The sequence below is a fragment of the Varanus komodoensis genome, unplaced genomic scaffold, assembly GCF_004798865.1.
Source record: "Varanus komodoensis strain SLA01 unplaced genomic scaffold, ASM479886v1 scaffold14_1, whole genome shotgun sequence".
Lineage (NCBI taxonomy): Eukaryota > Metazoa > Chordata > Lepidosauria > Squamata > Varanidae > Varanus > Varanus komodoensis.
Window position 1 is genome coordinate 20,644,057 of NW_025335438.1, and position 27,984 is coordinate 20,672,040.

The following is a 27,984-nucleotide window of genomic DNA, read 5'->3' on the forward strand; positions in this document are numbered from 1 at the left end:
TCTGGATTGAGTTTCAGTTTATTGGCCCTCATCCAGCCCATTACCTTGGCCAGGCACCGGTTCAGTACAGCCACTGCCTCACCTGGGTTAGTTGAAAAAGAGAGGTAGAGCTGGGTGTCATCAGCATACTGATGACTCCGTAGCCCACACCTTCTGATGACCTCTTCCAGCGGTTTCATGTAGATATTAAATAGCAAGGGGGACAAAATGGAATCCTGTGGTACTCCAAGGCAAAGTTGCCATGGTGCAGAGCCATAGTCCCCCAGCACCACCTTCTGGAATTGGCTGTCAAGGTAGGAGTGGAACCACTGCCAAGCAATGCCTCCTACTCCCAATCCCGCCAGCCTATCCAGGAGGATGCCATGGTTGATGGTATCGAAAGCCACTGAGAGGTCCAGGAGAACCAACAGGGATGCACTCCCCCGACTCTCCGCCTGCACAGGTCATTGTACAGGGCAACCAAGGCAGATTCAGTACTGTACCCGGGTCTGAAGCCAGAATGAAATGGGTCTAGATAATCAGTTTCATCCAAAAGTACCTGGAGTTGTCCCACCACCACCTGTTCCAACACCTCGCCCAAAAACGGGATGTTGGCCACTGTTCTATAATTGGTGGCCATCTCTGGATCCAGAGATGCCTTCTTTAGGACAGGCCTGATTACCGCCTCCTTTAAAGGACCCAGCCGTCCCTCAGAGAGGCATTAATAACCTCCAGGATCCAGGAACCAATCCCGTGTTTGGCTTTGGTCAGCAGCCACGAAGGGCAAGGGTTGAATAAGCAGGTGGTAGGATGTACTTGTCCAAGCATCTTGTCCACATCATCGGGTCTCATTAACTGAAATTCATCCATTAATACCTGACCAGACGGAGTCATTGGTATCTCCCCTAAGGGATCTGAATCAATTGTGGAGTCTGAATCAATTTCTTCTTCGCCGCCCTCACCACCACAGCATAGGTTTGATAATGAGCACATAAGCGTGTTCGGTCAGATTCATCCCGTGATTTCCTCCACCTATGCTCTAGTCATCTCCCAACCCACTTCATCACCCATAATTCAGATGTATACCATGGAGATGGATGGGCTCTGCTTGCCAGGAGAGGATGCTTAGGGGTGATCGTGTCAATTGCTCTGGCCATTTCCCCATTCCACAGTTCAACCAGAGCATCAACAGGAGTACCAGCTTCATCAACCGGAAGATCCCCCAGAGCCCTCAGGAATCCATCCGGATCCATCCGGCTCCGAGGGTGGACCATCACAACAGGGTCCGCACCCTTACAAAGGGAAAGACCAGCTCCAAGCTCAAACCTCATGAGGAAGTGATCTGACCATGACAAGGGAGTCAGACGCAAATCCTTACCCTCAAATCCCCCTCTTCCTGCTCCGTCGAGAAAACCAGGTCCAGCTTGTGACCAAATGCATGGGTTGGGCCTATGACATGGTGAGACAGCCCCATGGCTGTCATGGAGGCCATGAAGTCCTGAGCCGCCCTGATCAGAACAGTCTCGGCATGGAGATTGAAGTCCCCTAGGACCAACATCCTGGGGGTCTTCAACACCAGGTCTGAGACTATTTCCATCAGCTCAGGCAGGGAGTCTGACGGGCAGAAGGGTGCATGGTACACCAGCAGAATCCCCAATCTGACTTGATCACCCAGCGCCAGGTATAAGCACTCTAGACCTGGTTTTGAGGGAACAGGAAGCCCCTCGGTGAATTAAAGCGACCCCCCCTCCCCTCCCCTCCCCTCCCCTCCCCTCCGGACGTGACTTGTGCTGTACTAGATACCCGGGGTGGGCATAGCTGAGAGAAGGCTACATTCCCACCCTCTCCTGCCCAGGTCTCTGTAATGCAAGCTAGGTCGGCCCCCTCATTCACAATTAAGTCGTTGATGAGGGATGTTTTATTATGGACCGACCCGGCATTAAGCAGCAGCACCTTCAGGCCTGAGGGACAGTTGGTAAGCTTACCCGGAACCTTCCGGTTGCAGGAATAGCCAGAAGGAGGAACAGGTATCAACCATGTTTTCTGTTACTAATTATTGCAAAAAGCTAGGTATATAAATTTGCTGTGCAGGATGAGTTTGGGAGCTGGTCCCAACTGGAGACAGGCTCACTCTGCATTGTTAGTGTGCACCTAAAATAAATCATCTTTTAAAAAATGTCAGACTACTTGCTGCTGTTGCCTATCTCGCTGTGTCAGAAAATGAACAAGAGGACTTTTGTCCTGAACACTCTCACTCTGACTTGGCTTTTTGAACATGACACACAGCCTATGAGAGCTGGCTATATGATGATGGCCAAACCCCAAACACAGTAATAATGCTGCCTGTAACTCTCTGAGCTTGGAGTGTTATAGGCATCCTGTGGACAGGAGGAGTGCAGAGATGAAAGTCACCTTCATGCTTCTTTCACTCCACCATATTTCAGCCATCTAAGTGAAATAGCTTGCCCAGAGCTAGAAGGAGCCAGTGCTGTGGCACTGCCAGGAAACTGCCTATGTGCCCCACCCCATTTCCCCCTCAGCTCACAAAACTCCCTCTCCAAGGTCACTCTTACAACCTTGGAGTCACAGCCAGCACAGTTCTTTTTGTATGGGCTGTGAGGGCCAAGAGAGTGCTCTGAGTTCAGAGTACCTGCTCTGATCTCAGACTAAATTTCCTAGGGACTTTGAATAATCCTAGATTCAGGCTGGTGGCCATAAGATTGCACCCTAACAGCGATTCTTCCCTCCTCATTTCACTGTCTTGTGGCACACAGCAACTGTTTGGTGTTGGCAAGTGCTATCGAAATCCCACCAAGGGCCAAGGAAAGAGTTGCAAAACAGTGGGAGCAGGGCTTTCATTAAACTTTGCACCCCCTTGAACTTTCCAAAAGTTAAAGTTAAAGCAAAGTAAAAGTTAAGGCAAACGACAAAGAAACAGCAAACAAAGATTGGCCCATAGAGGTGAAAGCAGTAAATGCTTCAAGGATACAAGGTACCTATCTATTTGTGTACATGGAGTGCACTGAAGTGTGCAAGGGAAACCATAAAAAGTTATTCAAATCCTTCAGAACCTGGAAACCAGCCAAAGTAGGAGTAGGAACTTTAAAAGCTATAAAAGGGGCACTCAAGAAAGCCAGGGAAATAGTAGAGAAGCTAAATGAGTTTTTACATCAGTCTTTCCTGAAGCTTTATTAATCAATAACATGATTGATTACCTAAGGATACCTAAGAAAAGGCCCCATACTTCTCCCATGCCTTTCCCTACCCAGACACTAATAATATAAAAGTCTCATTTTAAGCCATGGTGTTGAGAGATAGCCAAACACAACTGATCTTTTTAGGGAACAAAGTTGAAGAACCGTCTAACAGAGGTGACAAAACATAAATTCACAAATTTAAAACTAATAAGTAATTATGGCCAGGTGGCATGATTTTCCTCAACAACTGCTGGCTAAAAATATGTAAGATCTCTAAAATTGGCCTTCTAATCTGAAATTTGGAAGACTGCCAAAGTTTAAAGGGATCGAAGTTTTCCAGCGGAATCAAGGACATTATAAGCCTGTTGACCAAAAGCAAACTGATGGAAAGCATTTTAATGCTACAGTCATCAAAATGAAAAGAACAGTAAACCTTGCCTGAGGAAATAGTGAACGTTTAAATGGCATGTAAGCAGAAATTGCCTGAGATTTTACACAAAAAGAGAGATGATTTCTTTATTACTTCCTGAGAATGAGGTAACAGAAGCTAGAGAATGATAGTACTACTAACCACTAGATGGCAGTGTGCATATTTAATAAGCAGCATACGTAAATACATACATATATTTTGTGTGTGTGTGTGCACGTGCACGTGCGCACTCTTTTACATATTAGTCACAAGTTAGCATGGTACCAGATTAATATAAACTGAGATTATGGATTTCTGCTGTTCCCTTAAGAAATAGCTGCTGTCTATGGATTTGCATGAACTTCTGCAAAATAAGTTTTTTAGTAGTGCTGAGAAAAAGTATTTCCCTATATATCATTATTATGGCAATCCAATTCTCAAAAGTAAGGTATGCATTTATTCTACTTCTAATTGATTGTGTTACTGAGACAGGCATAATACAATCTCAGCTAGTAAAGCCTGATCTGTGAAATGGATAGTCCCCTGTTAAAACTCACTGCTTTAATAAACTTGCTATGTACCCCAAAGCAACACACTGCCTCTTACCCCTGGGGTCCCTAACATGATGCCCCTAGGCACCTGCCTCTCCAGGTTTTCCAGGTAAACTTACTTTTTAACTGGAAAACTGGAAGTGTCTGATTCCAGTACCATATTTATTTCCAAAAAGGCTGCTTGCTATCTTGTGAAAAACAGAGTAAAAATGCTGGGTGGCTGGAGCCCAGTGCTTTGTTTTGTAGTATGTACAGCCACTCCCTAAAAAGAAAGAGGCAACTGAGGGAATGCTGAAAACATGGGGGTATGGAGGAGAAGGCTAGTGTTGAGTTTTCATAATCCAAACAGTAAAAAAGCAGAACTGAACCTCAGAGGTGGACCATGGTTGTGGTTGTTTAGCTACAGAATCACTCTGGGATCTCTCCAGATCCTGTGTCCAAAACTCAGGATTCCACCAGGCTCTACCCACTGAATCTGTTAGGGAGCGGGGAGTTAGTCTGAAGTCAAAATCAGTGAAGTCTTTTGGGAGGTGAAATAAAGTGGAAGATGCTCATGGAAACACAACAGCATAGTATGTTATCTTATCAAGGTCATTCATGTTTTGGTCCACCAAACCGGAACAATTTCTATTCAAGACCTGCCATACCCCCCATCCCCCAAAAATGCTATTCTATGATTTTGTGGCATTAGTTTGAAGAATTTCCTCTTCTGTAAGTTGAATGCATTCTCAATTCTAAGCAAATATATCGTATTTCCTTCTGATGAAGTATTGTGGCCATGCAGTGCAAATACTGTGAAGAAAGGTGGTGTTTTTATCTGTTTATTATGAGTAATGTGCATATTCTGTGAGTAACTACTGACTGAAGTTTTAATGCAACTATGTAGTTTAGAAGGTATGGCTTTGTTTTGGCTGCCTTAATTACAATTTTTACAGATGGAGGAGTTAAGCTGAAAATGGTTCATGGCAAAAGCTGCTTTTGGATCAGGAAAAGTATCAAAATACTATTGGGTTGGTCAAGAAATTTGAAAGTTAGCTAGAGGAACCATACATAGCTACTGATTAGACAATGAAAGAAGTCCAGTAGGCTTCTTAGCCTAATATGCCTAGGAAAGAATGAAAAAGTCTGTTAGTGAGTTACTTGATTGGTGGCTGGAAGAAGCCCCAAAGACAAGAGTTGGTGGCTACATAGAACACAACTGAAAAAGAGGAAGCTTTCCAGTCTCTAAGAACCTACTGGAATAAGACCAAGGTCAGAGTTGATGGTGGAGGAGAACAAGTACTTGTATTGTTAGGTTGTAGTGACACTTCAAAGGAGATAGCCCATTGCAGCACTAGAAGATTTCAAGCAGATGTCCAACCACAGGGAGAACTTCAGCAAGCAGACACTGAAATATCAGAACAATCTTTGAAAGCCCAAAGCAGCAGAAAGCTTAAGCCAGGGAAAGATGACTGTACAAATTTTGCTTCATATGATACAATATTTTGAGTCATGTATCATGATCTATATTCATTTACTGAGCATTTAATATTCTTATTTTGGTGATTTTAAAGTAATCTGTTACTTATATTTCCATCCAAATAACACAATCAAAATAATGACAAACCTTACTGTTTGGCTATGTCTTTCTTCATTGAATAAGTCTAATATAATGAACTATGATTGATCATTCTTCTTATAAATGCCTAACAGGTGATATAAATCCCATGCTTATACCACAGTATCCAAGGTACTTTCTATAAGGTACAGAAAGCTCATTTTGGTAGAAGCACTTAAATGTTTAAACTTTAATATAGCATTGTCCCTCTGAGGTCATCCTCAGAATGATTTGAAGAGGAAACATGGATTGGATAGGAATGTTGTTTCTTTCTGCATACATACTTGGAAGTAAGAATCGTTAAAATCAATTTCATTTGATGTGAGCTTATCTGACTATTATACTCCAATACCAACATTTGAGTTTGTGTCATAGTAATCTAGACATATCCCTTTAAGCCAGGTACACTTTCTGTGCTGATACTGAATTTATCCCCATTCATGGATTAATACTAAAATCCAGTTTTTATTGCCAGAGTGACATCTCAGCAAAATTGTATGCTGCATCATCAAATGTACCAGATAACAGCCAGCTCACAGGAAAGAAGTACAGCTTAAATTGTCATAAATTATCTTGGACATCAGAAATTATAAGGGAAAATATAAATTAGCAAATGAGAAATAAATGGGATTTGGGTTAAATATAGGGTACACTGACATTTGTATGTTTATCGGTTGCCAGAACCCAGTAGTGGCAATTTGGAATTACATTTCCAGAACCCCTAGGTGGAGTAAGAGTCTGCATACATGAGTACTTGTCTGAGGTTTAAAAAAAAGAGAGAAATCTTGCAAACTGAAGACAAAGGTATTAAAAAAAGTAAACGTTAGATTATTTGCTGGGCACAAAAATAAGGATACAAGAGGAAGAAAGTTAAAGAACAAATATTATGAGAATAGGATGGAACTAAAATCTGTCTTAAAATAATTTTCTAGCGGCTTTACTATACTTGGACATGTTATGTCTCTCTTCACTCTTGAACATGGTGGACCTTTGAACAGGAATGCTAAGGATCTCCAGTCCCTATGCTTTTGTGTCACTCATACCACAGATTAGTAATCCATCATGAAACATAAACATGGATACAGTCCTTTTAACATTGGTGGAATATGAATCTTTTTGTCTATTCAAGCAATTATGTAGCAAAACTGCAAGGAGAGAAACCTTCAAATCAGTTTATCTAATTCTCACATTAAGTAGCCTTGCATTATTCTGCAAATTCTTCTCCATTTCCATTGCCTCCTCACAATGCCGTCCGGCGGAGCTTTTTCGGGTGGTACAAGGGCTGGTTCATCCTGGCCCTAAGAAAGATCCGGTACTACCCTCGACGGCCCGCTGTGACGACTTTGCCAAGCATTTTAGGGAGAAAATCGCTCAGATTCGTCACGAGCTGGACTCTACTAGTGACACAGAGGCTTCTGGGGAGATACCAATGTTGCCGTCTGGTCCAAAATTGATGGATGAGTTTCAGTTACTTTGGCCTGATGTGGACAAGGTGCTTGGACGAGGACATCCCACCACTTGCCTATTGGACCCTTGCCCATCTTGGCTAATTAACAATGCCAAGCACGGGACAGGGACCTGGATCTTGGAAGTGGTTAACGCCTCTCTGAGGGATGGCCAGGTACCTCCCCCTTTAAAGGAGGTGGTAGTCTGACCTGTCCTGAAGAAGGTGTCACTGGATCCAGAGGTGGCCACTAATTATAGACCAGTGGCCAACATCCCGTTTTTGGGCAAGGTGTTGGACTGGGTGCTGGCGGGACAACTCTAAGTACTCTTGGATGAAACTGAGTATCTGGACCCATTTCAGTCCAGCTTCAGACGTGGGTACAGTACTGAATCTGCCTTGGTTGCCCTGTACAATGACCTGTGCAGGCGGAGAGTCGGGGGAGTGCGTCCCTGTTGGTTCTCCTGGACCTCTCAGCAGCTTCTGGATAGGCTAGCGGGACTGGGGGATGGAGGCACTGCTTTGCAGTGGTTCCACTCCTATCTCAATGGCCGATTCCAGAAGGTGGTGCTGGGGGACTATGGCTCTGCACCATGGCAGCTATGCCATGGAGTACCGCAGGGATCCGTTTTGTCCCCTTTGCTATTTAACATCTACATGAAACTGCTGGGAAAGGTCATTAGGAGGTGTGGGCTGCGGAATCATCAGCACACTGATGATACCCAGCTCTACCTCTCGTTTTCTACCAATCCAGGTGAGGCAGTGGCTGTACTGAACTGGTGCCTGGCCGAGGTAATGGGCTGGATGAGGGCCAATAAACTGAAGCTCAGTCCAGACAAGATGGAGGTCCTGTTGGTAGGCGGATTGGGCTTCAGGGAAGGGGACCTTGACCTAGTCCTGAATGGGGTTGCACTCCCTCTTAGGGACAACGTCCGCAGCTTGGGAGTGCTCCTCGACCCAGACCTTTCACTGGAAGCTCAGGTGACAGTGGTGGCGAGGAGCGCTTTCTTTCAGCTTCGGCTGATCCATCAGCTGCGTCCCTACCTGGTGGACGACTGCCTGGTGACAGTGACACACGCGTTGGTGACTTCCCGACTTAACTTTTGTAATGCGCTCTACGTGGGGCTGCCCTTGAAGATGGTCCGGATACTTCAATAGGTTCAAAATAGAGCTGCCAGGCTGCTGATGGGGACTGGGCGTTATGTTCACATGACTCCAGTTCTCCGTCAGCTTCACTGGCTCCCCATTGAAGTCTGGGCCCAATTCAAGGTGTTGGTTATTACCTACAAAGCCCTTAATGGCTTGGATCCTGGTTACCTAAAGGAGTGCTTATGTCCATATGTGCCCGCCCACCTCTTGAGATCAGTGGGAGAGGCCCTTCTCCGGGAACCCTCCGTGAAGGATATTAGGAGGGTAAATACCCGGAGGAGGACTTTCTCTGTGGTGGCGCCCAATCTATGGAATGTGCTCCCCAGAGAGGTCTGCCTGGCGCCATCGTTACTTGTTTTTTGGCGCCAGACTAAGACTTTTTTATTTAAACATCATTTTAATTGTTAATATTATTGATTTTACATCTTTGGTCAGGACGTCTCCAATTATATTGTTTTTATATTGCTATTATGTTATTTATTGTTTTGAGCTGCCCCGAGGCTTTGGCAAATGGGGCGGCATAGAAGATTCCTAAATAAATAAATAAATAAATAAATAAATAGTTTTTAAGAACCAGCACCAACGTTTTATGCACCAGGTTAATATGGGGCCAAAAGGCTTGGTACCTGCCCCATATTTTAAGGCACTTTGATTCTGCCCAGTTCCTGGGGTTAATGTTCCTTTAACTTGGCTATCACTTTTTAGGAATAATAGAGCATCTGATTTTGTAAGAAATGCAGCTAAATGAGGAATTCATGCTTCAATCCTATACATGTCTTCTCAGCAGTGGCTCTGAGCAGGCAGGCATACCTGAGGCTATACTTACCTGGAAGTAAGTTCCACTCAAATCAATGGGGTTTACTGCTGAGCAGAAATGTATGGCAATGCACTGCACATATGGAATTGGTTTTGAAAGTATGAGCTGCACAGCTGCACTGGAACTTCATTTGGCATCCTAGTTTGATGCCCTGCCAATATTTTTGTGGCGGGGTTTGCTGCTGGCTTGGTAATATATTAACCGTGGATGTGAGGTTGGCCCAGAGTGTGATGTGTTTAAAAATATCTGAAGTGAGTCCATTTTTGGCAGCATTTGCATTTAATTTACAGATGTGAATTGTTGTGCATTAGACAAGGAGGTATATATGGCTAACATAAAGTGACAGGCAGATGAGGAAGAGGCCCAAAGGCATATAAGGAATGGGAACTGACTACCCTGCATGCCTTCAGGGTCTGAATGTTTGGACAGAAGTGGGAGGCAGAGAAGGATTAGAGTTGAGGCAAACATGCAAGTTTAGCAAGGTCTCCCTCATGGTCAGGATAGCACCGTTCCATTTCCTGAGAACAGCTGTTTCATTCTGGAAATGAAACAGCACAAAAAAGTATTTCATTAAAAAACAAAACTAAACAAAACAAAAAACAGAAGAGAAAAACAACCCTCCCCCCAGTGCTGAATCAAAACCATCAGGGATATGGGCTCTTAGTCTGTCTGCTCTAATTAAATTCCATATTAGAATCATAGGCATGGCTTTAAATTCAATGTTTTAAATGCAAAGCTTACAACTGCCAACTATTTATTCTGATCTAGGGAAATTAGCAGTCTTTGCTTTTTTTACAAGCCAGCACTGCAGAACAATCACATTACATAGTGAGTAAAGCCCACCTAGGATGGAAGTAGTTTTCCAGCTGTACAGTAATTTTTTAAATGCATAATGAAGTTTTATTATGATATGTTATGTTAGGTTTCTGCAGCTATAGCCTAAGGATAAAACTGAGATTTCATCTTATTAATACTCTGTGTGTGTGTGTGTGTGTGTGTGTGTGTGTGTGGTTTTTAAGCAAATGAAACATTTCAAGTTGAGGAAGACTAAACAGTATTTCTGGAAATCCAAATTTCGGACAATCATACAGTGCTTTCGGTGATCAGTTGGCACTTAGTCCTTCCAATTTTGGACTCCATTCTATCAGCACCTGTCATCTTTCAATACATATTTCCACAACTCACTTGCTTACCTTCCTTCCTTCCTTATCTATCAAAGTGATGAGATCCATAACTAAGCCCAAAATAAGCAGTAAAATGATTGTGAGTTCGTTACCTTCTAGACTTATTGTGTGTGTGTGTGTGTATGTGTGGGCAGGGGGTGGACAATGTGTAAGGGACTTCTTTGTCATATATATCATACCATAAGCATATATGATGCCTTATAGAGTTTCATAGGCAAAAAACAGAAAAGTCCCTGCACTCAAGGAAACTAAAGTGGGGGAGATAACTGAAGAATGGAGAAGGAAAAGAGAGAGGTTAGCAAAGAAAGAATGTACATGCACTTAAATGTGTTTAGAATTTGTTTGTGTGTGGAGGAAATGCACATGGTAGCCAAATAAATATCTGATAAAAAAGACTGTGTTTATTTAGAGTCACCAGATACCCTGATTTGCTCTGAAGGGACTCAGCAACACCATAACAAAGGAATAATTAATGGAGGCAGTAAATCAGGTATCAGAATTAGTAGGGGTGACAAATCTATGGAACAGCAGGGAAATTAATAAACAGCTGATGTTATGTAGGAGTTGATGGTGGAAACTATGGAGTCTAGGGGTGGGGAGACTGGTGGAGGCATCAAAAGGAGACAATATTTCTCTGACAGTCATTGCACCAGTAGACTGTAGGTCAAGGAAGGAGAGAGAGATGGGAAGATTGAATGTGAAGATTTTACAGGACTGAAAGCAGAAAGAAAAAGTAAAAAGATAGTTGAAGAAGGGGCGTTCAAAAGAGAGGGGTGTCAATACAAAACAGTTCACGCAGTGCACAAAATGAAGAGTGATTGTGGCTATAATTTGGAGTGTCATTCTGGAGTCATAGACTAAATGAGGATGTTAGGAAAAGGAAGCATGAGATGGCTTGCCAAGTGAGACTTTCAGAATTAAGATTGAAGTCACCAAGGAACAAGATGGGCAAACAGAGCACCCTATCATGGAAAATCCTTAGCGTCTTGACTAAGGTGGCTACTGAAAACAATGTAGAGTCACCTTCCTAAGAAGCCCATCAATGAAATTATGTAATCACAAAAATGGGATTTGATGATCTGTAAATTAACAGAGAACACCAAGTGTAGGCAACCTGGTATATTCCAACTGTTTTGGTGACATTTCCCATCAGCCTCAGCCAGCATTGACAAAGATGGACTATAAGTTGTGGTCAAAACTGCTGGAGGGTACTGGGTCACCAATGACATTCTGGGCATTTATCATCAATGCACAGAGAAACCACTCTCAGTGGAATTGTGAACCAGTTTGGGTTTATAGAAGGTATAGTCTCGTAAAGAAAGCAGCTAAGGCACTGGGTATCTCATTATTGTCTGCTGAAAAAAGATTTTCTCCAAAATGCTCTGAAGCAATGAATTCAATCAAAAACACAAGTGCTTCCTAATATTTGGGTTACAATTTATGCCAGGCTTCGCAAATGTGAAGCCTATTACAAGCAATTGAGCTTATATACATAATCAGGACAAAGGACTCTACACATAATAGTTACCATGTGATCTGTGCAACACTGCAGCTAGGGATGCAAGATGAGCCATGATAATGAGCTAATGTATCAACAGTGCTGTGATCATTAGATGCAGCATAACTGTACAGCTCCAAGCAACAGTCATAGCATAGAACTGGCTGGGGAAAGGCAGAAGGGGCTGGACTGTAAATACTGTACACTATCACAAAAGTCATTTATCAATCCCACAGTCATCCTATATGTCTGATACATAGCTTAAATCTGTTATAATAGGACTGATAAGCTTCACAGTTGTGCCATTTGCCTCCTAAAATATGCACGAACCAATATACAATAGATCTGCCCACTCACAAAACTGATGGGCTAAAGAATAGAGGTGGTCAGAGGGTTCCAGAGATAGTGGGTTTGCTGAAGAGAATAGGCTGTACCTCAGGATTGAGGAATATGTGATTTTGTGATTACCCAGATTCCCCAAACACCATTTTCTCTATTTGATTGCTCACAATTTTTTTCTTTTTAAAAAGCCACACTTTTCCCGCACTGGAGTAAAATGGAAAAATGTGCCATTTATCTGAGCATGAGTTGAGAAATTGGCAAACATTTTCAGAAAGCATGTTCTCTTGCTTGCATTTAAGTTTGGGGCTGCAAATGGTATACATGTGTATGATTTGTAAGCATAAACGAAATTCTCAGATATCCCTAGCTTCACCTTTCTTTGTATCCTTTTTCCAATGTTATCTACAGAATGAGAGCTCTACCTCATTACAGAGAGACAGGCAGAAGATCACCAGATTCAGGCTTGAATATGACAATACGAGATGGTGAAGCATAGGAAGTTGTACTGCTGGAAGTCTTTCTTATGAGGAGGAGCTTCCTCTGCTATGAATCCCAAAATATACCATTCATATACCATTCCTAGAACTAGGATTAACCTACCATATAACTGAAAAATGATCAGTTGCGGTCAATGCCATGCAATTGTTGCAGGAGCTGTTTTTCCCAGTAATATCAAAATATTATATAAATCCTGTAAAACAATGGTGTCCTGTTTGTAATTTAAGAAGCATCCAGCATTCTTCTGGGCAGCATATATAATAAGATGCTTACAGAGAAAAATCTGCTAGTTTTTGCAATGGAAATTTTGAATGCAGAAATTCAGATCTGTTGTTACTGTAAAAGCATAAAATAAGTTCCATCCAGCTGTACAAGATAATCTTAGAGGTAAAATGAACTTATCTAATAGCATTAAGAAGAAAACTTGAGGGGAGGGAGCTGGGAGGGAAGAACTCCTTTTGATTTTATGGTATATCTCATAATATCAATAAAGGAAAAATACTTTTCAGAAAACACAATTTAAAAGCTCCACCTCTCCTGCCACCATCTGCATGCAAGCATTTAGGCATAAGTCTAATTAGCAGTAGTGGGATATCATGGTCTTCTGGTAAGCCAGGTGTTCTTATTAGCATCTCCTGAATGTGAATTAAAATGAATTCCTATTTGCATTTCAACTGGGGAAAAAACTCTACAGTGAAAGATTAATGATAGTAATTCGAATTAACCACTGGCACACTTACAGTTGCATTTCTTCTGTACAAATCGAAGTTTGCATGCTGTTCTGTAGGTGGATAAACGGATGCGATCCAGGTCTTGAGCGCCTAATGGTAGAGAAGGAAAAATGTGCTATCATTGTTGTAATTTGTAAATGTACCTTACACACAGATGCGAGAACACACAGAAGTGTTCTCTTGGACATTTTCAAGGTTGTCTTTTCTGACTAAAGAGAAGGGGAAGAAAGTGAAGATAAAAATAGTTTAGCAAAGGAAAAGAGTAAGTCAGCTGTATCTCCACACTGAAAACCATCTGATAAAACTACAGGCTGTGGGTGGGGGTGGGGGGAACCAATAGCAGGGAAAGCAGTTTACTTTTAACATTTAACTACAAGTGTACACTAAGTTTCCTCAGCAGATGAGCCAATTGAGAACAAGATATTGGGGATGTATTGCACATTGCACTGCAGGAAGAGATTCTGAAGAGTAACTTTGTTGCCACCCCCTTCTCTTGGCAACACTTGGAGGCTCTTCAAAAGTGTCTCCTGAATGGGTTGGAGACCCTGAATGATTCTACTTTGCATAACTCAGTTCTGACAAGGTCTGCACCTCTCTCAGCACAGAAAAGGGACTCAGCTGATACAGAGAGAAGCTGCTCCTTCTAGTGCTGACTGAGTTGGGCATCTCTTCTGCATGCATCCATGTCTGCACTGTTACCTCTAATCTGTGACTGGAAACAACAATGGGGCATCCTGCAATGAAAAAGGCCATCTATTAACCAATGAAACTGATTCTAACTACTCAATTGACAAGCAAATAAACCCTGTTTTCAGATACTATGGAGTTATTATTCCTTAAGCAAGATTGAAATTAGACCTAAAATGCTCCTAATTTATAGGGATTATTTAACATCTACATGAAATTGCTGAGTGTGCTTATCTTAGGTTTTGGAGTTTGCTGTTAACATGCCATTTCATTTCTCCTTCTATTCTTCAACAACTAAAGCAATGCATATACTAGATTGTGTCTGGCTGGACTGGATGGGATGAAACTTGGTTCAGACAAGACTGAGATGCCGCTAGTGGGTGGTTCTTCCAACTAGATGGATAGCATTCAGCCTGTTCTGAACTGGGTTGCACACCCACAAAGGGACAGATTTGTAGCTTGAGAGTTCTCCTGGAATCCTGTCACTTGAAGCTAAAATGACCTCAGTGGCAAGGAGTGCTTCCTCCCAAGTTTGATCAGGGGTCCATCTTTGATTCTGTTTATTTAGGAAAAACTGGGCTTCTACAGTTTATACTCTGATGATCTCCATGATAGATTTCTGCAATGTGCTCTGCACCCTGTACCTCTGAAGAAGGTAAGAAAGTGCAGTTTGGGCAAAACATGCTGGTCAGTTTGATCATGGGAGTTCCAGAAGGAGTGAACATATAACACTGAGAAGGACCCACTTGCCCTGGCTGCTGCCTGTTTCTGTCCATCCAAGGTACTAATTTTAACCTCTGAGTGCCTCCCTATATGACAGATCATCTCTCTCATATGAACCCACCCCTAGATAGGGATGAAAAACTTTTCTTCAATCCATTCTGTCGGTGGATTGTTAGGAAATTTAATACTGTTTTCTGCTTGTTGACAGAGATTTTTTTGGAGGGAACAGCATTCTACTTGTGTTAATTTGCAAGTGTCCTAAAGTATACCTTCTCAGTTGCATTAATTAATATGAATTTGCACAAATCTTCCCCAAAGTGGACAAAAATGGAAAAATCAACTCTACATTATAATAAATAAGTTGCATTTATATCCTACATTTTCCTCATTGAAGAACCCAATGCATCTTATATAGCTCTATTTTTATCCTCACAACACAATCCTGCAAGGCAGGTTAGGCTGAGAGTGAATGACTGGCCCAATGTCACCCAGTGAGGTTCATTGCTGAGGGGACACTCAAACCTGGATCTCCCAGGTCCCCAGTTCAACTACTGAACCACCACACAACAGTGGGTCTCAGGCTATAGTCTCAGAAGGAAAATGTACATGTCTGTCTGATTTGTTTTTCTTTTCTCCATACTTTTGTACCAATTAAATCTGAATATAATTCCTGGGAACTTAAAAAAATGGCAAGTCCATGGAAAAGACGTTTAGAAAAAGGCATCTACTGTGGAATCTGTGGATCTGATTCATAGAGAATGGAACCCATTTGAATCTGTTGCAGATTTCTCTGATGGCTCCACCAATATAGTACAGTCAAAAATGGGAGTCCTCCTCTGAGGAAAGTGTGGAGGGCAGCAATCCAGGAAAGAGGTCTTTTTGGGTGGCCTGCGGATTATGGAACGTTCTCCCCAGTAAGCTTTCATGACAACATTGTCTTTTCAGCACATTCAGGCATTTGATGGCATATGATGGATTACTTAATTCAGTTATCTTACTATAAATGTATTGGGGTGTAATCATTATTTTCAGCTGTTTTAAATGGTTTGCCTGCTTGAACCCCTGTTGTAAGATACCACGAGTCTGTTGTAAGATACCATGAGTCTGAGAAAGGCATCTAATTAACTTAAATGATAATTTGGGTAAAGATTAAAAGATTTTAAAAGCCTGTTATACTCAGTTAAATGATAAGTTAGATCTGCATTTCGTTTTTATTAAGCTTTATTAAGAGATTTGAAAATATTTTGGCGTATAATGCTGCTTACCAGGTGTGAGGGAAGATTTTTGACAACCAGTTTGAGCAATTGCAGCTGTGGAGGAAGTATGCAAATTTGAACTAAATGAAGTTGGAAATAATAATATTTAGCTGCCTTGCGTGTCCCTATAAAAATATGAAGTCCTTGTAAAGAACCTCACTAAAAATGCATGCAATTTTTGAATACATTTTTAAATAAAACAATCAGAAACTCCAATTGGTTGGTATCATCATTATGGAAAGATGACAGGATATTTACATCACAGTCCTCCAGCAACAGATCATAACAAATGAGAAAGAAGACAAGTTAAAGAAAAAAAGGTATATGTATTTGTGTGTGCAATATAAATTGAGAAACTTGTCAAAGCACCAGCTGAAAAGTAAATATAATTTGCAACGTCATCTCCATTTTGTCCTGATTAAGTCACAGAGAACAAATACTTATGAGCTAGAAACCAGAATCTTTTATGATATGAAAGAAAGAAGCAGTGCTATTACTTCCTTGACCTAATGCTATTCACTGTACTCTTGCTAACTGTTCTTTCTGTTCCAGATACACAAAGTACATTTGCATAGCACTTTTTACCAAGTGCCCATTTGCAAACAAGCAAACCATGAGTTCTCCAAGTTCTACTCAATGCTTATTCTGTCTTGAGCTTTGTGGTCAAATTGTACTCTTAGTTTTTCTCTTTTTGCATGTTAATGTGTGCATATCTTTGTATTTACTCTTCCAAATGTAAGCAAGTAATACACAAATGTTCTGTGTATCTTTGAAATGTATGCATGCTTCTCCCAAGGATTAAAGAATGTTTGTGTACTTTTTCCAAAAGTACATATGTTTCACATGTGGATGTACAAAAATGAATTAGGTAAAGCCTAATCAAAAATGAATTGAAATACATTTCACATATATCCCTTATACTATCTGTTCCTGGCAAATGCTCCTCTGACCTATCTAATGGTTTCATCCTTGAGAGACCAGGAACTTCTTTCCTTCATCTGTCCCATTACTGAACAAATCGGAAAACCTATCTGAGTAGGAACAACTTTCAACTAATACTCACTGAACAATACTCACATTGCCCTCTCCTCCTCCTTTCTTTCTATTTATATCAAGTTAGGTTTTACTACAGTCCTGCACTTGTCTTACTTAATTGCAAAGGACTCTTATTAAATATATTTTAAAGCTGAGGTTCTTGAGTGACTTTTGGTGGTGGGTTACTTTTGGAGCAGGAGAAACATTATGAACATTTTATCCCTTATTGTCCTTGGACAACAATAATGTATTTGCACTGTAACCTTGTAAATGGTATGCAAATAATATCTCATCCTTTTATTCTGTATTAATTTAGCCTTGGGTAATAAGGGATAAGTAATACGCAGTACTGAACTTCAATATGTATCCAAAGGGTCAGCCTGTCAGGATTATGAGTCCCAGAACACAGTCAAAGCATATCCTTTGAAATGGTGCAGTGATAATATAAGTATGAACTTCTGTTTTGAAAAAGGTAACAAGACAAAAACTGAGGAGAGAAATGGAGACTAGGATTTGCACGAGCAATTTGGAAGTGGGGACTTGCCATTCATTCATTCATCTGGGGGAGTGGGGAAGCCAATATTGATTATATTGGTCCATAACATTATTTTGGATGTTTTATACAAAACAATGAATGATTTTTCTTGGCTCCTGTTCCTGCACTGTTAGCAGACTTAGGGTGGAATCCTACACAAGGGTATACATCTGTTTTTGTCCAAACTTGCATAAGGATTGTGACTAATGTGATTTTCCTACTGCATCCAGAATTTGTTCTCCAAGAAGGGAATCTGAGGCATTCCTCATGTTCTTAGGCATGTAATGGGTCAAGTAATTAGCCAAGGAAAATCTTGATAATAGCTACCTAGTTTGGCCTTAACTGAGAGTAAATCTGACAAGGCCATTTCCACACAATTATTGTGTTTAACACCAACTTGACAGGCTTGAAATCTTGCTCCATTCTTGCCAGGAAAATAAGGTGAGGAAGGGGCGGAAGTATTGACTCAAATGATATACAAAATGCTTTTCCTTGAACTGTTCATACAATCCTCTCTGAAAAATGATGCAGCATAGAAGCATGTAACACAGAATTGAGAAAGTTATCTTGCTCTGCGTCTGTGAGAATCAGAGCCAATGAAAGCTAGCAAACAAATATGTTCCTTTCCTGCACTTAAAGGGAATGGAAGATGTTAAATGCCCGTTGAGCAGATTCTACTTTAGCCCTGCCACAAATTTGGCAAGACAAACACACAAGCATTGACAAATCACACCGAGGTAGGTTTTTTGTGATTCAAGGACATTTATACAGATGGTCACTGATTGTCAAAATATTTCAGTTTGAAAATCACTACTGTGGTTTTTTTTGGTTATTGTATTAAAATAAGACCACACAAATATGAACTGTGTACTCATCTTGATTTGACTTTTGGACTTCAACATATTTATTTGCAGGGCTAACCAAAGACATTTTGCAACATGATGTGACGGTCAAGATCTCCTTATACAACCATTTCACAGTAGTTGATTGGCCTGGTCATGCAATTTTATAAGCTGACCTCCCATTACCAGTGTTGAAATAAGAGGCAGAAGACACATAGTTCTGTCATCCAGCACCCAACCAGCATTGGCTCACTGCTCTGTGCAATGCCCATTTATCACCTGCTGAAACAAATGTTGCAGTGTGGCAGCCGCATGTGCCACATGAGTGGTGGAACATATGCACACCTGCGGAGCTTCTGGAGTGCAAGAGTGGAATAGCTGCCTTTCTGCCTTCTCATCCAGTCAGCCGCCTTTCCCAACCATGTGATGTGTTAGGAGAAGGGAGTAGGTAAGGCAGCCAGCTCAGCCTAGTAACATACAAACATACCAAGATTCCTGCTCAGGAGGTTGGGACCAGCCAGAGGATACAGGGGGTAATGACCATTGGAGGATCAGGACAAATGGAATGGGGCAGGTGGGAGTGCCATCCCAGGCATCTACTGCCTAAGAGGTCACCTCATTCTTAATTTGCCACTCAGCTGTATAACTGAATGAGAAACCTGCAGTTTAAAAACAAAGCTCCTCTCCACAAGCCTTGTGGATAGAAACCCAGGAACAAAGGAAATGTGATTTTTGCCTCTGTCCAAGGTGAATGTAGTGCTCTTGCACTCTCTGTGTGGGTGTGGGTGTACGCGGGCACGTGTGCATTGGCTTCAGCTTGACACCCCTTTAATCAAAACAAGATACTGTCTGGTTCTTGCAAACAAAAAAAGTAGGATGTTAATGATATCCAGTTTTGTTGGTAGATCAAAAGGTGCCCTCTTTGCAGAAAGTAAAGCATGTAAAGGGAGCATACGTAAATAAAATAAAATAACACCTATTTTATAACCTTCACCATTAACATGCTAACCTAGCCCAGTTAGGTTGAGCTCCTGAAGCAGTAGCTCCAACTGGGCAATGGAAAACAATCCTACTGCTAGGCAGAGATAGGCAGGTATTTCAGGCAACTGATTTGGGAAGTTAGGAAAGGACAACACATTTTTAGTTCTTATTGTGAGAAATGAAGTATTACTGTTACTAAGTGGTAAGGTGAAAATCAAAGAAAGGGTGAAATACAGGGCTAGGGTAGGATCATTGAAGTCCCTTAAGGCCAAAAGGCCTGAGGATAGAACCATGTAAATAGTTGTACTAAAAGTAATAGTGTTTCTTACATCAAAGTCCTGAAAAATACCAGAGAGGGTAAAACTGGGGGACAGTGGTAAAACTGTCACCTTCAGTGGAAGAAAGCAGGAAATTGATAACCTTTTACAACTGGCCGTAATAAGCCTGGAGGAAGGCCTGTTCTTCCTATCTCATCCTCCCACAAGATTTAAGAAGAAAGTTGGCGTCAAGTAAGAATCTACAAGGCCACGCCAACCTATTGACCTCTTAGAAGGTACTGTGCATGCTTAATGGTTCATGAATAGTAACTGACACACCTCTCATAGGTAATGGGCTCATTAGCATGAACATGGGACGTATGAGCGGGAGGGGGAACATATCGAGGGGTAGTATGATGTAGGCGGACGGAGAAGATTGTAACTTCTTAGTAACCCAGCCAATGGGAGAAAAGAAGTAGGGTCTACGAGCCAGGAAAAGGGAATAAAAAGCAATGTCTTGTGTGTAAACAGCACGCTGCCAGTGTGATGGGCGCCTGCTCTTGCAAGAATGTATTAAACTATCACTACTTTGGTACTTTGCCTCCGTATTGTCACTACTGAGATTTCATTTCCTACATTATCATTTGTCTTCTATCAGCTGTGGAAAGAGTACAATTCTAGCAGCAGAGCTCAGGCAAAGAACAGACCATCTATTTTCATACATGTTCAAAATTTTATCATTAGAAAATTTAGCTCTTTTTCCAATTTGTACTTAACAAACTTGGCCTATTAACTAAATAGACTTCTAGGCCTGGATCTGACTTTCTAATCTGATAGTTCTGCATTTTTTGCCCTCTGGGAGCTGATTCTTTAGCTTGGGGCTTGTTTAAAATGAAGAATTTGCTTTTAAGCAACAGAATCACTAATTAAACATGTAAATTTTATCAATTTATATATCGCAAAATGTAATAAAGGGGAGTTTATCTTCAGTTTAACTTACAATTTAATAAATGCAAGTTAACTCGTTGTTAGAATGAAACTCAGGTTTTAGGATTTTTCATCAAATTTGACAATACAGGATATTTCCTATTATAAGAACATGCCTAAGCTGAAATGGCTTCAAAATAGTTCAAGGTCCATCAATATAATGGAAATTCCAGGTTTTTTTTAATGTGTTGGAACCAGATGATGTTAGTTCAGTATATGGGAAAAGATATTCATGACTTCAGCCCCATTGATTTCAATCAGAATTAAGTTCAACTAATTTTTAGTGCAATTCTAATTTAGGTTGGAGGGAGTGTGAAGTATCACGTCATTTCCCACTTTTAGGTGGAGGAAGAGCAGATTCATTTGTGTCCATTCCACATAGTTTGGCTTTTTTCTTTATTATCCTGCATTGTTTCCAATGGGGAATGCCCTGATGGGGGTCTTCTGCCATCCACTGCTGGCATCCATTGGCAGCTTACATGGGCATCACTTTGGCCTCTTGGGTAAATGCCCTCCAAGAGTTCTTCTTTACCAGCAGACAGGAACTTCCATCCAGATTCCTAGCCCATTAGACAGCTGCTCAAGAAGGTTGGGTGTACTGTCTATCAGGATCCAAACAGCTCTGATTCAACCCAAGTCCTGTGAGCATCACTTGCGGTTCTTATTGTTAGAAGGAAAAGGTAACGCTACTGCGAACTGACTGATGTACTTGCTTTGGATTCAGACTAGGTTACCTAACAGTCTTGGTACGGACTATTACAAAACGTAATCAGGTCTTACCTTTCTCCTAAGATGAGGTACTTTGGAACATGGTTTAGACTTGAAAGAGCTGTATATGAATCCCACAAATTAACTCATATGTGAAATGGAAATAATAGAATGTCTGATAAAAACAAGATTGCAAAATACCTTGTGCAGTAAGATTACAATGCTGGGCACATTCAGTTGAAATTAAGATACATAGAAATCAAAAGGACATTCCAAATATGCATAAGAGTAGGGGTCAGCCTATGAAGATAACCATGTTCAGTTGAAAGCTAAATTATATTAACATTAATTTAAGACTGTTTAAACTTGAGATGTATAAGTGAGAAGAATTCATATTGGTACCAGACATCATTCATCTCAGAAAACATTTCAGTTCAAGCCAGTGTTAAAAATATTTAAATTAAGAAGCAGAACACTGAGATATTTTAGTATAGTCAGGGTGACTTCTGTTAGTGCTATTTAGCAAGAGATAGTGGTTTGGACTATTCACATTTCTTTTTTCTCCAAGCAATATATTTGTATTATTATAGATATGCTTGCCTTAGATCTCTTAGCAGTAACCAATATAGTAGAAAAACTGGCTTTTGAATAATCCACAGAGCTACAAAGAGACAGCATCAGGTCAATTAAATATATCTTTTTGCAACTTGCTTCACACTAAAAGCACTTTTAAATTCCTGTTTTGTAGAGCAAGCTGCCTGTAGCCCAAGGCACAAATCCATGTAATATTTACTACATTCTGTCTTGTTGGACTTTTGAAAGAAAGCATTCATCTGCCAGAAAAACTAAAAAATCCCACAGCACTTACGCATTTCTGCAAACAGCTGCCTCCTTTCTGCCATGGTAGTTCCTCTTTTCCCACAGTCTTCAATCATTCTACAGAACAAAAATATTAAGCATATCTTCACTATCATTTGTAGCTGAACATAATTGCAAAAATATTTGAAATGTTTCTGTATATGCTGTTTTGCCTTGTTTTATTATCAAAAGAGGACTGGGAAGATTTTTGTCCTCAAGAATCTAATTTCTTCTACCATTGTCTCTTCTTAGTTCTTTTTTAAAATATCTGTGCAAATGTTTTAAATACCATTCCATCATTTTGCTCATGGTGCAGTTTGCTTTAAAATGGAGTCCCAACCCAACCCCTTTTTTAAAGTCAGTCAGTGTAAAGTTCTAAACATATGTTATTGCTACAAGGCTTAGGTATATACACTTTGAGTTTAGGCATCTTTTCTGCATTGTGCAAAACTCTGAAAACTACATGGTTTTGAAAAGAAACAAGCCTTCTGCAAATGTTATTCCAAAACCTACTGGACAGAAATAATTGTGTTTCCATCACGGAGACATTTAAACATGAACAAAATAGTAGAATGCAGCTGTCGTCAACTTTCAGGATTGCCATATCCAGGAAAAATCCATGTGAAATCCAGTTTGAGGCTAGCATGCAGACACAAATCTTATGTTTGATAGTACCGGGATAGAAACTTAATTCTGATACAAAGTGGATGATGCTCCATTTGTTTTAGTGAAGTCATTTCTCCCGATGTGGAAAGGCCCAGTAAAGAGGAGGTTAAGTTACTGTACTGGATAAAACCATATTATAAAAGTTTCAACATTAGGAATCCTTGAAGTTAATACTGTAATGGAGAAAGGTTATTGCAGAGCCCTCCTTACCCTAGTGGATTTATAGCTGCATCAGGAATCCCTTGTTGCATCTCTTAACAAAGCATTTCTCTAGCAACTGGTGTTCTTTAGCTATACACTCAGGCATTTCTCTTACAGTCTTTGGCAATATCATACATTTCTTTCCTGCTCATTCCTAAGGCTACGTATAATGGCAAAGTTCTTATAGCATTAGCTCGCATTTTATCTAGATGAACTACTTTAGATTACAGGGGCTGTTCATTAGAAGCAAACACAATACTTGAATAACTGCCTCTTTAGTATTTGCCTTGTTTTTTAGACATCTGCATTTCAAAACTCACATTTCATCTTAAGGATGTAAAAAGAGCTGTGTTGGATCAGACCAAGGGTTCACCTAGTGCAGCATTCTGTTGTCAATGTGGCCAACCGGCTGCCCTCAGGAAATCCACTGGAAGGACGTGGGTGCAAAAGCATCCTCCCACCCAACTGGCACACAGAAGCACATTGCTTCTTATACTGGGGACAGACTACAGCCACTGATAGCTGCCTCCTCCAGGAATTTGTCTAGTCTCTTTTCAAATCATCTTGATTCATCTCTGCTAACAAAATACTATCTTAATTTAAAGAGCACAGTCCTAGAAGGTTCATTTCATTAAACACTTTCTTCCATAGGAATGAAAATACTTCTTTGCTCTAACTCTGTTGCTGATAATAACATCTACATTTCTTTTTATTGCATTCTAAACAACATGACAAACCAGCTGTGACACAAAAGGTCCACAATCACACCTGTTATTTAAAATGTCTACATTACTTTAAAGTGGCTGGTGGGGAGGGGAGCACTTTTATTTGAAGCAATGGCATTGTTGGCAGGGAAGATGCATTGTTAAGTATTCCCTCACATTATTTTCCCAATCTAAATTACCCCACAAACTTCTATTACCCATTAGGAAAAACAAGCATGTTTCTTATCATGCTTGCTTCACCTGTCCTCACAGTGTTGGAGATCAACATAGATCATGAAGAAAAGGGTAAGAAGGTCATCACCCCTCTCCCCCTCAATTCAATGTCAGAGCCCACCAACTGCTGCTTTAAAGGGTGGTGGAAGTAAAGAGATTCAGTTACTGATCTGCATCAGTGGTCCACTCTTAAGAACATAGCAAAACATACAGGATTGGATACTTTGCAGGAGTCTAAAATAATTTCATACATAATATAAACTTGCAATCATATTAATATGAAATAAATAAGCTATAATCAGAAAACACACAGACACACACTCAACAATAGGGAAAAGAAAATGCATGTTTGTATACTGTCCTTTCCAAAACACTGCATGTAAAGACAATTTTTCAATAAACATATTCATGCTTGGGTCTGTTGTTCCATTAGTTAATCTTGTAACAGGCAGCCAGTTGGGGTTTTTTTTTTTCATTAATCAGATTCTAAATATTATTTCAAAAGTGCTGCATTAGTGGACAAACTGTCAAACATGCCAAAAAAAAACCCCTTCAGGGTCAGTTATATAATTACATACAAATGTAACATTCCTGGAGTGAGTCACCATCTCTTTATTCACTTAGGCTGTTTTTGTTCTCCTACTCAGCTGAAAAGACAGCCAAGTGTGGCTTCCAGATAATTGATAAAAGTCTCCTCACCCACCTGAGACTAAAGCAATGTTTACCACTAGCACCACTGTCCAGGAGCTACAAGGGCGGGAAGTGCAGAAAATCAGCCTGCTTGGTGAAGGTACATCATAGTACCAAACAACAACAGCATGAAGACAGTAGAAAGAAATTCTAAGATCCTAACACCTTCACAAAGAATACAAATACAATAGATTGCATTGTTAAAGCAAAGCAGATCTTAGCCTGGCTACCCTCTGGAAAGAAGATGACCTAGGGCACACTATGCTGTTCCTGGCCTTGAGGAAAGGACATGGTGCCAGTTCAGCAGAGAGAAATACTACTGTAAAACATAAAGGCAATACCAAATAGCCACTTGTATCAGCATCTCTAGAAATGTTTTAGAAGTAGCTGATAGCATCTCTGGAAGTGAAACAGGTCACTGCTGCTGCCTTCCATTAGGTGATCTGCCTTCTATGATGACTCTCAAATGACTTATTGACAGAATATAAATAATAATGGAAAACATCCATATTCCTCATAATTCTGTCTAATAGCAAATTCAGATGGCTGAGTGGTATTGGAATTGGAACTGAAATCAAAATGAGGCCACTGAGAAACAAGAGAGGTTTTAACCTTCTTGGGTGAATCCTGAGATGTGCAGAAATACAACTATTCTTTTAACTTGAAGGGAAATAAAACTGGACAAAAAACTGCCCAGAATGGATGGCTCAGCGGCTTCCAGGAGCAGATTGTTAAGCCTTAGTTGGAAAGGAAAACTTGGGGAGGGGATTAAATTGGTCTTCACAAGCTTAAAGTAACCTGGGGGAATGCAGAGCTAGCTGGCTGAAATCCTGAACAGGTGCGTTCCTTTTACTGGGTGAGAATGTACTGCCCTATTAGGAATTAAGTAATATTGGTGAGAAGTTCAGATCTTAACCATAATCTAGACATGGCTGTTCCTTACTTCCAAGTGGTTAGCTTTGTGAAATATACAGCTATGTTTTGTCTTTTATAAAATAGGATCTCCCCGCTTTCTGTGCCTTTCCAAATACAAGTCTCCAAATCCATTTCCTCATCATTTGAGTAAGGAATGCCAAAAGTTCACAGAGATGTGTTTAGAAATATAATTAAGTGTAAGAAAAACAGAATTGTGTTCTTCTCATTCTTTTCTTCCTACACCGAAAGCAGATCTGATAACAATGGCACCTAATTTAACACATAACGTTTTCCTTTTTCTTGCATGGAGTGTCAATTGTAAGTGTTTAGGCAGTGCGTTCAGGAGAATAGAAAAGGAGAATAGAAAAGGAACATAGGATGGGAGCTCAAGCCTCTGTATCCTCCCTCCTGCCCCCACTTCAGAGCTCATTTTATTTCATTTGACTAGGTCAGAAGAATGACATCTGCTAAGGCAAACCAGAGTGAAGCTCTGGGGATGGAGACCAAAAAGTTCTGGAAGGGAAGTATCATGGAGACAAAAGCCTTTTCCTCCAGACAATGCATGATGACTTTGCTTTCACTTGTATTGCTTATTTGGCCAGGCACTGCTACAAGGCAAGCTGTAGCATTTCACATGAAATTAAGCTCCTACTTAGTCAAAAAGATCTCTTGACCTGCCTAGTGGTGGCATGATTAAACCAAATTCATTTTAAAACTGAGCTATCAGTGACAGAATTAGGTTGCATAGGCTTGCTGGCCTTGTACAGCTTGATGTTTCTGGGCCTCCACTGTGGCTCAATGAAATATTCCAATGATATTACTTTGACTATATTACCAATTATCATAGTTTATTTGCAATTATTTATATTTTATATACACCATATATAAACCATTCCACATCTAAACAGAGTCTGGAGGAGTGAACAATAAACCTGATAAAATAATAAAATATTGTGTTTAAAACCAGAATATCAATAAAATCATGGATGGTCAGTCATGGAAGTCTTCATGAAATAAAGATTTTTCAGGAGGCACTCAAAACAACATGACATTGGTGCCTGCGTGGCCTCCAAAGGCAGGAAGGTTTACAGAAATGGTGCCATTATACTGAAGGCTTTTCTCTGGGTGGACTCCATTTGGGCTGCAGTCCATGAGGAATCACCAAGTGCATGCAATCCAATGGCTTCAGGGACTAGGCAGGTTGGTAAGGGAGAAGACTCTCATGGGAAAAAGAGAAAATGCATTGTCAAAAAGTTGTAAGAGAGGACTTAATACCTCTGAAGTAACAGTGGGCTTTATAAATCAATCTGTTCCAGAAACAGCTCCTTCAAGCCTGAAACTTGGAAAAAAGAACTACATTTGCTATGAAATTTGCATTAGCAGAGCAATTATTACATCATCATAATCATTTTACTTTTTAAAATGTTTCACACTAAATAAGAAGGTGCTTAGAATAGTTCTTTGCTACTACATTTTAGGGGGCTTAGGAGAAAGGTAATATACATACACTTTTGCAGCTACATTAAATTCTTTACTTTCTCAATAGATATTAATGAGTAGCACTCCCTCATTCTCTTTAATTAAATTTAAAATATTTTATGCTGCCTTTAAGGGTACAACCTTCACAAGAAAGTTTGCACAATGAAATTAGATAAAAAGATAAATATTGAAAATTAATACAAGACAAAGTCAATAATAAAACAAACATCCAGTTCAATAGTAAATTCCAACCATCAACAATCCAAACAAAATAAAATAAAAAACCTTTAAAATTCTCAAATTGGTCTTCATGGCTTTCTTAAGGATGGAATGTGACTGGACCCCAGATCAAAGATCTCCAATTTGTTGGTGAAACATTTAAAATTTTGAGACAGTGTCATGGGTATTCTACCAGAATCGCTGCCATGGTGCCCATTCATAACATGGTTACCATGTTGAGCATGGCTGACGATAAGATACTTATTTCCTAGATGCAAAACTAGTAAGATGAATACAAAAATAACTTCCTCATGATGAAAGCAGAGACAGGATCAGAACTCCAAGTACAAAAGCTATTAAAGAAGCAGTAAGACTGACCTGTTGGTTTGCATATCCCAAATCCTCCCCTGTTAAAAAGGTTCATTGAAGGTAACTTGCCTGAGGGGCCCCTCAAAATGAAGGAGCAAAGAGGGTTGGGATAATCCCACTATGTATCAATGCCAAGCTGCATGGTACATGGGAGATCTGTACACTACATTTTGGTATCATAATCCACCAATATTTCCTTCTGCTTAGCAGACTAGCATGGAGTGGGGAGGGAGGAAATGCAG

General features: G+C 40.4%; 1 protein-coding gene across 24 annotated transcripts in view; it reads right to left on the minus strand.

Annotated features, from left to right (window-relative positions):
• DTNA (dystrobrevin alpha) overlaps nt 1-27,984 on the minus strand; it is a 243,459-nt gene that overhangs the window by 93,011 nt on the left and 122,464 nt on the right. For all 24 annotated transcript variants that reach the window (XR_006414079.1, XM_044424046.1, XM_044424045.1 and 21 more), the window contains 2 exons: nt 22,276-22,343; nt 13,406-13,486 (listed from right to left, as the gene is read on the minus strand). Coding sequence is in view for 23 of the 24 variants with exons in the window: in XM_044424044.1 (XP_044279979.1) it covers nt 13,406-13,486; nt 22,276-22,343 (149 nt within the window). In the remaining variant the exon portion in view is untranslated. The remainder of the gene's footprint in view (nt 1-13,405; nt 13,487-22,275; nt 22,344-27,984) is intronic.